General features: G+C 30.4%; 1 protein-coding gene across 1 annotated transcript; it reads left to right on the forward strand.

Moving 5' to 3' along the window:
• The first annotated feature begins 6,081 nt into the window (after positions 1 to 6,081).
• LOC134829880 (protein ST7 homolog) lies at positions 6,082 to 8,010 on the forward strand. The gene is made up of 2 exons (XM_063843169.1): positions 6,082 to 6,269; positions 6,337 to 8,010. The coding sequence occupies exons 1-2, from the start codon at positions 6,188 to 6,190 to the stop codon at positions 7,770 to 7,772; spliced, it is 1,518 nt and encodes a 505-aa protein (XP_063699239.1). The 5' UTR covers positions 6,082 to 6,187; the 3' UTR covers positions 7,773 to 8,010.
• The last annotated feature ends 2,460 nt before the right edge of the window (positions 8,011 to 10,470 follow it).

Consider the following 10,470-nt stretch of genomic DNA (forward strand, 5'->3'; position numbering starts at 1 on the left):
AAATGCAAAAATAAAAGATTATATCGATTTTTTCTTGAGTCCTTTTCTCGTTTTTTGCGTGCACGAAGCACAACGCGGAGGACAGTGTGCAGCAGGTATGGCTAACGAATGGTACGACGTGGTACCGCGCGTACACTGCAACTGCAAGTGGATTCAGTGCGGCGCTTTATATGGGAGATTTTCATTCCAAATATGCACGCAAATGATGCTGTTTTGATGTACTTCGTGTTGTTGTTGTTGTTTTTTGGTGTGATGTGAGAGAATTATATATTCGTATGATGTTTTAATTACTATCCTCATGAAATATCGTGTTTAGTGATGATGCAGGGAAGAAGATACAAATTAGGGGTCATTAACATTATTATTTTTTTTTTTGCTCGAAAGGTCTATGAAAAAATATCCTTTCAAGCAATCCTTTCAATAAAAAATATAAAATTTAAATTATTTTAATTTTAAAATTACTAAAAATAATAATATTTAAAAATTTTTAAAATTATATTTTTAAAATGATGAACTGCAATTTAAATTTGTGACAATACTTACTATTTTATTACTCAATAATTAAATTTTTGTATTACTTTTATTTAATGAAAAATTATTTAAAATTTATTTTTTCAGAATTTTTAAGATTTTTAAATTTTTGATCATTTTTATTCAGAATTTTTTTTTTTTAAATATTTAAATAATATTATTTAAATACCGTAATGTAGAGAATGCTAAGAGAAATTAAAAATCTGTTCTCTTAACGAAAATGGAAGTCAAAACTCGTTCTCTTAACATTTTTTTGTTTCAAATTCATATTTTTGAAAATTTTTGGCTGAAAATTTTGAAATTTTAACTTATTTTGTATTTTTATTTATTTTATTTTAAAATTATAATTTTAGTGTCAAAAACATTTAAAAATACAACTAAAAATTGTTAAAAAAAATACATTAAAAAATTTGAAAATTTAAGAGAAATTGGAAAAATGAAAAAAAATAAAATTTAAAATTAATTTTGTTAAATATCTTCATTTTCTATTTTTCAATTTATTAAATGAAAATTTTTAGTCGTTAAAATTAAAACATATAAAAAATCCCACTTTTATCTATTTAAAAAAAAATAAAATTAACTAAAATTAAAATTGATTGAGAAAAATTATCTGAAATCTTTAAAAAAATAAAATTGAAAAAAAAAAGAAATTATAACTTCTCCTTCACTGCCTTTGTCTTACATTTTAAAAAAAATAATCCAAGAGATGCAAAAAGATAAAACAAAAAAAAAGAAGGAAAATCTCCCCCATTTTATGCATTCATAATATTTTCGTCACACACACCGTACCCTCTCGCATTTTCCTCCTTTCAACTCTTTGAATAATTTATGACAAACTCATGTCTCAGGAAGAAAAAAACTGATGTTTGTTTGTTTTTTTCCCTTCTTTTTTTTCAATTTTAGTTTTATTTTCTGTCCTTCGCACTTGAATATTTTTCCGTTTTTCCTCATAAACTTGCGGTTAACATTTTTTCTCCGGAAAAAACTCCAAATTCCATGAAAATTTTGCGATGAAAATAATAATAATTATCAAAAATGACTGGCCAATGTACTCTTGTGTACGCGAGGTATTTATAGGACACACGATGAGTGGGTCGAAAAGTGCACACAAAAATCTTTTCTGCAATCGATACAACTGACCTGCGTACCGATTTTCATATTGAGTGACTGTGTGTGTGTGTTTGTGTGCGACGTTCAACGATGATTGCTATGGTTTTGTTGTTTGGAAAAGTTTTAAACTTTTCATTTTTTTTATATTTTTTTAAAACTTTCTTCGTATTTTCTTCTTCTTACTTTAATTGGCGAGGAAAGTTTGTTTGCCGGTCCTTTTTGTTTTTATTCGATGTTCCTGTGTCGAGGATTTTTTTTTTTCAAAATAGCAACAACAACAACAATTTTTTTTTTCGGTAAAAAAAATCACTTCACTTCTTTGTCCATTTTTTCGCTGGTTTTTTCGTTTTTTCTTTGACGCAAAAAACCGAAAAAGAAGTTAAAAATGCAACAATAGCTTCCGCGTATCGTTCTTCTCCGGATTCTTCAATTCATCAATAACAAAACGCACAATGCTATACACAGCCACAAGACAGCTACAGAGCTGAGCGACGACGCAACGTACAACAAAAAACACGACTAAACTGAACGCATGCACGAATCAGACTAAACAGAGACAACAGGAGACCAGTCATTTTTCTCTAGCCATTTCTCTGTCGAAGGTTTTGTGCATGTACGAACGTAGCGGAGCACACGGCAGTTGATCCATCAACATCATCAGCAACGTTGCTTGCATGGAACCATTGAGTGCAAGGAGTGCATAAAATATATTTTTTTATTTCTTGACAGCTTTCATGTTAATTTAATAAAAATTCTTTCTTGACCTGAAATTTTCTAAAAAAAAAAATTGAGCGATTATTAAACAAAAACCTTGAGAAAACCGGCACTTTTTTACAACTTTACGCTATTCGATCTTGACAGGATTTTTTTTATTTTTTTTACGTCGTCGTCTAGTCACGTATACGAAGAATTTCACTAGAAATGCTTTTCTAAGACGTATCTTCTTCCTTTTCTTCTTCCTCTTTTTTTTTTTTGTAGAAAATCGAGAAAATCTTCGTGAAGTATCGGAGTTTTTCGTCAAAGTGTATGTGACAATTGCTATTCAGCTTTTTTTATTTCATTGAATTAATCTATAAAATAAAAAAAAATATTTTCTTTTAAATCTTGAAATTTTTTCAAAAGCTCATAAATTTCCTTTGAAAGTCCTTATAAAAAAATGCTTTTCCAAGAAACCGAAGAAATAATCCTTTAAAGACTTTTCAACGGAAAATCCTTTTCAATATCATCGTACAACATGCTAATTACGTCATACAGAGCGCCGTACAGCTCAAAAAAGAAACAAAAGTCATTTCATTCGAGGACTTTCTCGTAGCGTGAGAGATTTTGCGCAATGTTTATATCTCAATTTTCTGTCAAATACGGGAAAAAATGCAAACTCGTAAGGACACTGACACACGGATTCGTAAAGTGCAGTGCTGAAAGCCTGATTCTTACTGAATAATTTTCGAGTTATTAATAGAACATTACATCATACGAGTAAATCGACGACAAACAAGAAAACGTGACGACGAAACACACGAAAAAAAAAAAGAAAGAACGAAAGAATGAATCGAAGACGCGATTCTTGTGTACACGGAACAAATATTATTATTTTTGCTTGTTACATAACTTGAATGGACTTCTCCGGTTATTTTTATTTTTGTTTGTGTTTGTGGATGTACAAATGTCTTGTGGTGTTAGAATGCATTAAACACGAAATTTCTTTTTTTTATGTCTTTTTGTGCAGAATTTGCTGCAAAGTCGCTCGAACAATGAAACCGGTTTGGCGTGGCGATCTATATATGGAGGACATTATGAGCTACCTGTAGAACTTTTTTTTAAGTTTTCGTTGTGGTTGTGAGTTTTCTCTAAAAAGAGTTAATTAAATTATAATTTATTTTAAAATTAATGAAAATAATTAATAAAAATAATTTTACTTTAATTCAAATTATGAATGTTTTACAAAATTCATTTATTAAAATAAATTAAATAAAATTAATAAAATAAATTAGTATGATTTAAAAAATTAATACAAAATTATTATTTTTCATTTTCAAAATCAAAGAGTCAAAATCTAAAATTTTGTTCATTTAAATTTATAAAATAAAAATAAAATAAATTTATTTAATTTTGAGAACAAATTCTGGGCTTTAGAGTTTAAATTTGTATTTTTTTTTATAAAAAAATTATTCTTTTAATGTTTTTTTTACATAAAATTAAATTTTGGTTGTTTCTTAAACTATACTTAACAAGGATTTTGAATTTTGATCAGAATAAAATTATATTTTCAATTTTTTACCGGTCATTTTTTGAATTGACACTTAAAAATTTTTGATTATTTAATATTTATGAAAAATTTTCAAAAAAAAAAAATTAAATGATCTTTAACTTTGAATAAAATATTTCTAACGAAATTTTTGAAGTTTTAATAAAAAACATATTAATTTTCTTAATTCAAATGTTATTTATTTTAAAAGTTTTTTTTAATTTTTTTTTATCACAAAATTTTATTATATTTTTTTTTCAATTTTCCTTTATTATTTTTATTTTAAATATTGTTTTTTATTTTAATTATTAATTAAACTATTAATTTAATAATTTTATTTATTTACTTATTATTTATATTTTTTAATTTTATTTTATTTACCTATTTATTTATTTTTTATTAAAAATCTTTTATAAATGACTCTAAATAAGCCTTAAATTTTTACATCATATTTAATTAACAATTATATTTTTTTATTTTTTTACTTTTATTTTTTTATTTTAATTATTAATTTTTTAATGACTCAAATCCCAAATTTATATTTCCCGCCAGTGAAAAAAATTCGACGTATAAAATTTACGTTTTTTTATCATTCGCACGTAAATTGCCGCCCGCTCATATGTGTGGTTTATTTATACATTTTATACAAATAACTGACACGAACGAACAACGCAAGAATTCTAAATGAAAAAAATTACGAAAATAAAATCTGAACTTGACTTTGAACAACGTGAGATGAGCTTGGCCTTGTAGAGTTCATTCAGTTTCATTATTATTATTTGTTCACAACTAACAATAGAGTGCTCATTAAATAAATTTAATAAAAAAAAATGAATGAAAAAAAGTTGGCTTAGTAGAGTAAAGTTACTCGAGCGAGAAGCCAAAACTCGATCAAAGTAAAATTTTCTGTAAACAAAATTTCTACTTTGTCAATTAATTTACGACTAACAAATGTCACTTATCTAATCAAATATTTATTTGTCGCCGTAAAATGCTTCAATAGACAGAAAAAAACGAAACCTATCTCAACAAAAATTTGATTGAGTCTCATTTATAATTCACGCGTCTTCTATTCATTCCGTCATTTGCGTTTTTTTCTTCTTCTTCTTCGTTTTCTAAACATTTTTTTTTCTAAAAATAATTTTAGTTCAGATGAACGTTAACGAATTTCGATCTATGAAGGCCATGACTTTTCCTGTCAATTTTTCATTATTATTTTTCGTGAAATTACCATTTTTTTGTCTCTTACCATGTCCGGTGATTCCTTATTTTCATCCGAAATTCAATTTGTAGCTGCTGCTCCCGAGACGCATCTTTATTACAATGAACCAAAACCGGAAACGTACAGCAAAAAGTTCAAAACTGCCTGGAAACGCGACATGAAAATCCTGCAAAATGGCCTTCCGTCGGGAATTCACGTCAAATTTTTTGATGACAGAATGGATTTGATAAGTTTGATGATAAAAGGTCCCTCTGACACGCCCTACGAAGGATGTCTCTTCTTTTTCGACGTGATTTTGCCGCCAAATTACCCGAACGATCAGCCACGCGCTCGTTACATCAAATATCACGAAAATGTCGGGCAAATCCATCCGAATATCTTTCGGGATGGCACCATTTGTCTTTCGTTGCTGAACCAATCGACACGAAAAGCCTACAAATACTCGATTTATTGGATGCCGAACAAAAGTTCACTTTTGCAACTTTTTGTCTCGTTACAAGGTTTGGTCCTGGCTAAAGATCCCTTGAATAATATTGCGGTGAGGCCACATACGAGATCAGCAACTGAGTCGCAAGCCTTCAATACGCAAGCTTTGATCAACGTTATCCAGTCGATGGCGACCCAAATTGAGAAACCGCCGGAAGTTTGGAAGACGGAATGTTTGGACCACTATCGAGCGACGGGAAAGGACACGTATCAAAAAATTAGGCAGTACACGAGTGGTTTTGTGACTTCGTTAGTTAATTTCGTGAAACGTGTGAAAATTGACGAACCAGCATTTCCTTTATTGACTCCCTTGCCTGCTAATTTATTGGATGAGTTTAGTGAAAAATTGGAAAGATTCGAATAAAATTTAACGGTTTTTGTATTTGATTGATTTTGAATTTTGACGATAATTTGAGTCGAATTAAAATGATAAATTCCATCCAAGGCTGCCATCCAACTTTGATGAAATTCGGCTTCAAATGTCAAAACAAAAGCAAAGGAAAATATCGACAGCTGTGTAAAAATTGAATTATCCGACTTAAAATCCGAAAAAATACAGTTGAACAGTCGTCGAAACGCCCCACGGTCCAAAAATGTGGGACACATCCATGTTTTTGAGTACTTTAACGCCGAAATTTTATGTCGCACTCACCGGTACATCTAGTCTTATCTCTGGTAAGCCAGCGAACGCGAAAACTTTATTGATTAAATTCCATCTCACCGTCTCCCCGATATTTTTTAGGCATAATTTTAATCTTCGAATGGTGGTATTTTCGCAAATACGGCGCCTCCTTCATCGAGCAAGTGTCTCTCAATCACATCAGTCCGTGGATCTCGGGCGACACGCAATCGGATTCTAGTCAAGCGAGCACCAATGGAGGCGCAAATGGAGCAAACGGCACCGGCGCTACCACAATGAGCGAATGCAAGGTCTGGCGAAATCCCCTGAATTTATTCCGTGGCGCCGAATATCAGCGTTTTTACTGGGCAACGAATAAGGAGCCTCTCACGTACTACGACATGAATTTGAGTGCCCAGGACCATCAGACGTTTTTCACGTGTGAAGGCGACGCAGGAAAGGCTGAATATGAAATTATGCAGACGGCGTGGCGTGAACGAAATCCCGTGGTACGAATCAAAGCGGCGCATAATGCGTTGGAAATATCGGCGGATTGTGCTCCAGCGTATATTTTACTCGCCGAAGAAGAGGCAACGACAATTCTGGAGTCGGAAAAACTTCTGAGAACGGCACTAAAAATCGCCGAAGCGAATTACCGGAAGAGTCAGGCACTGCAACATCAGGGTAGTGTGTCGGAGGGGGTGCATCGACGCGACACAAATGTGCTGATTTACATCAAAAGACGTCTCGCGATGTGCGCGAGGAAACTCGGGAAACTCAAAGAAGCGGTAAAAATGTTCCGCGATCTCACAAAGGAAATTCCGCCGATAATGAATGTCCTGAATATCCACGAAAACCTCTTGGAAGCCCTCTTGGAGATGCAGGCGTATGCCGATTGCCAAGCTGTCCTTGCGAAATTCGACGATATTTCGCTGCCAAAGTCCGCGACAATTTGTTACACGGCGGCGTTACTAAAAGCGCGTGCCGTCGCCGAAAAATTTTCGCCCGACATCGCATCCAAACGAGGTCTAAGTCCTGCGGAAATTAGTGCTGTCGAGGCAATTCATCGCGCTGTCGAATTCAATCCGCACATACCGCGTTACTTGTTGGAAATTAAGCCCTTAATTATGCCGCCGGAGCACATTTTAAAGAGAGGCGATTCCGAGGCACTCGCATACGCCTTTTTCCATCTGAATCACTGGAAAAATGTCGAGGGCGCTCTCAATTTGTTGCATTGTACCTGGGAAGGCACGTTCCGCATGTTGCCCTATCCCCTGGAGCGTGGCAATCTCTTTCATCCGTACCCAACGTGCACCGAATGCGCCGATCGCGAACTTTTGCCCTCATTTCACGAAGTCTCCGTGTACCCAAAGAAGGAACTGCCGTTCTTTATTCTCTTTACGGCGGCATTGTGTTCATTTACGGCCCTGCTGGCACTTTTAACGCATCAATATCCCGAAAGTATGGGCATCTTGGCGAGTTCGCTCATCAACTATCTGTCGCTGCCATTTCAGTTCATCAAGGATCGCTGGCCCTGTAACTTGATTACGCGAATTTGAATCACTTTTTGATGAGATTTTTTCTTGGAGTAAATATCTTTTTTTTTTGACTCGTTTTAATGCGCTAATTTTTAACTTATTATTTATATTATGATGCGAAATCATGGAAATATTATTATATTTGTGTAAAGCAGTCCACGATGTAGCGCGGATTGACAATGGAACTTGAAATTATTATTATTACATCTAAATAGTAACGAAATAGAATTATTTCGAATAAAACTACTTAAAATTTGAACTTACTTGTTTTTTTTGCATCTCAACTGGTTGTCACTTGTCATTAAAAACTTCAATTAAGTCTTCAGTTTAGCAAAATTTTCTTTTAAAAGATAAATTTTAAAATTGGCTTTTAAAAATCGTACTAAATTCTTCAATTAAAAAAATCAAATTTAAATTTTTTTAACATCTGCCATTTTAAAAAAATTACCGTTAAAATTTTTTCTACCAAATATCAAGAGAAATTCTGAAAATTGAGCACAATTTTCATCTAAATATTTGTTTGTTGCGTTAGAACTTTATGAGTTTAAGTCAGAGATTAATAATCAAAGTTCGAAGAAGTCCTTTTAAATTAAAAAAAAAATACAAATTTTGAATTTTTGACATCTGTCAGTTCAAAAATATTCCGTTAAATATTTTTTTCCTATAAAATATTCGAAAAAATTCTAAAAATGAATTTTGTGAGGTAAACTCAAAAATAAAAATAATAATTTGAAGATTTCTTTTCAATTAAAAAAAATAAAAATTTCGAAAATTTTTGAAAAAAAAATAAAAAAGGTTAAATTTTTTTTCGAAATTAATATTAAGAAAATTATTAAAAATCGATTTTCGAATTTAAAAAATAATTTTTTGCTAATTTTTATTGATTTATCACTTTTTTATGTCAAATAATCAACTTGCGTGACAACTTTTCACTATAAAATATCAAGTTTAAATTTTTTGATGACTCATTTCCAACTTCAAGTCTTTTATCAAACATTTTACAATGAAAAAATTTTCTTTAATTTTTTTCCTCATCGATATTTTGCTGATAAAAATCACTTTAGCTGACTTTCCTATAAATCCTGAAGAAATTTTCCACAATTGTATGGAAGAAACCAACGCTCCTCACGAAATTGTTCACAAAATCATCGCGCACAACGAGGAATGGGACGATCCCAAAGGATATTGCTTTGAAAAGTGCGTTTGTACAAAATTAGGGTTTTGTGACGACAAAGGAAATTTCATCGTTGATAAGTTTGTTCAAATGAAACCGTATTTGTCGGCTGATAAGGTAATTAAAAAAAATTTCTAGTAGATTCTGGATTTTAATTTTTAATTGTACGTAGATGCGAGAAGAAATCCCCAAATGTAATCAAATTATTGGGAAAGACGATTGCGAGACAGTTCATCAGAGATATGCTTGTTTTTATAAAAATGTTCCGAAAGAAGAATAAATTTTAGCATTAAAAAATAATTTTGACTTAATTTTCTATACAAAACAAATTTTCTTAAATTTAAAAAAAAAAAATATTTTTAAAATATTATTATTTAAAATAAAAATTTAGAATTATTGAAATACAAAATTTTTGTGACAACTTTCAATTAAAAACTTGATTGATAAAATTTTTTCGCTTGAGTCATCATCCCTCGTGATAAAAAATTTCCAATATAAATAATGTTGATTAAAAATTTAGTTGAGTCATTTTTGTTTGAAACTCGCTAAGAGAGTTTTTATCATGAAAATTGTTTATTTATTTATTTTTGTAATATTTATTTTAATCAATTTCGGTCTGATAAAAGCTTCTCCCGTTAGTCTTGATGAAATTTTCAACATTTGCATCGAAGAAACAAAAACTCCTTCCGAAATCATCCACAAAATGATCGAAGAACAATCGCATGATGAGTATCATCCGGACCGTCTTAGTGGATATTGCTTCGAAAAATGTATTTGTACCAAATTTGGCCTTTGTGATAATTCTGGAAATTTTATCGTTGATAAATTTGATGATATTGGACATGCGTTGGATGTTTCGATTGATAAAGTAAGAAAAATTTTTAGTTTTTAAATAATTTCTGGAAGATTTTTTTGTAGATGCATGATAGAATTTCCAAATGCAACCAAATCTTGGATGACGACGACTGTAAAAGAGTTCATAAGCGATTTGTTTGTTTTCATAATAACGTATTTAATGGTTTCTTAATATAATTTTTACTCGTTTTTACTCGTTTTCAACCAATTTCAGCCTAAAAATTAATTTAAACGAATTTCTAGCCGAAAATCGAGCCATTTTAACATAAAGTTTGTTCGTTTTTAGTCGATTTTTGATAAAAAGTGAAGTTTATTCAAAAATTGTTGTAAAAAAATATGAAGAATTTTAGGAAATTTTATCAAAAAAAAAAAAAAATAATAATTTTTGATACTTTTGAACTTAATTCCTTAGAATTTTACATATTTGTTGAAAACAATTTTTAAATAAAGACAAGAAAATAATTTCTTTTAATTTTTTTCACAAAAAAAAATAATTTAGTTAAAAAACATTCGATTTTAAAAAAAAATTTATGAGAAATTTTTAAGCTTTTTAACAAAAACTGAATGAAAATTGGTAACTGAAATTTTAAATTTTGTAATTTTTCAAATATTATTATTAAATTTTTTACCAATAATAAATATTTCGCTTGAGTCATCATCCCTCGTGATAAAAATTTTCAATATAAATGA

The sequence above is a fragment of the Culicoides brevitarsis genome, chromosome 2 (assembly GCF_036172545.1).
Source record: "Culicoides brevitarsis isolate CSIRO-B50_1 chromosome 2, AGI_CSIRO_Cbre_v1, whole genome shotgun sequence".
NCBI classification, from domain to species: Eukaryota; Metazoa; Arthropoda; class Insecta; order Diptera; family Ceratopogonidae; genus Culicoides; species Culicoides brevitarsis.

Coding starts and splice junctions, on each gene's coding strand:
- LOC134829880 (XM_063843169.1), top strand. CDS start 6,188: ATGTGGGACACATCCATGTTTTTGAGTACTTTAACGCCGAAATTTTAT. Junction 6,270..6,336: donor TACATCTAGTCTTATCTCTG/GTAAGCCAGCGA, acceptor GATATTTTTTAG/GCATAATTTTAATCTTCGAA.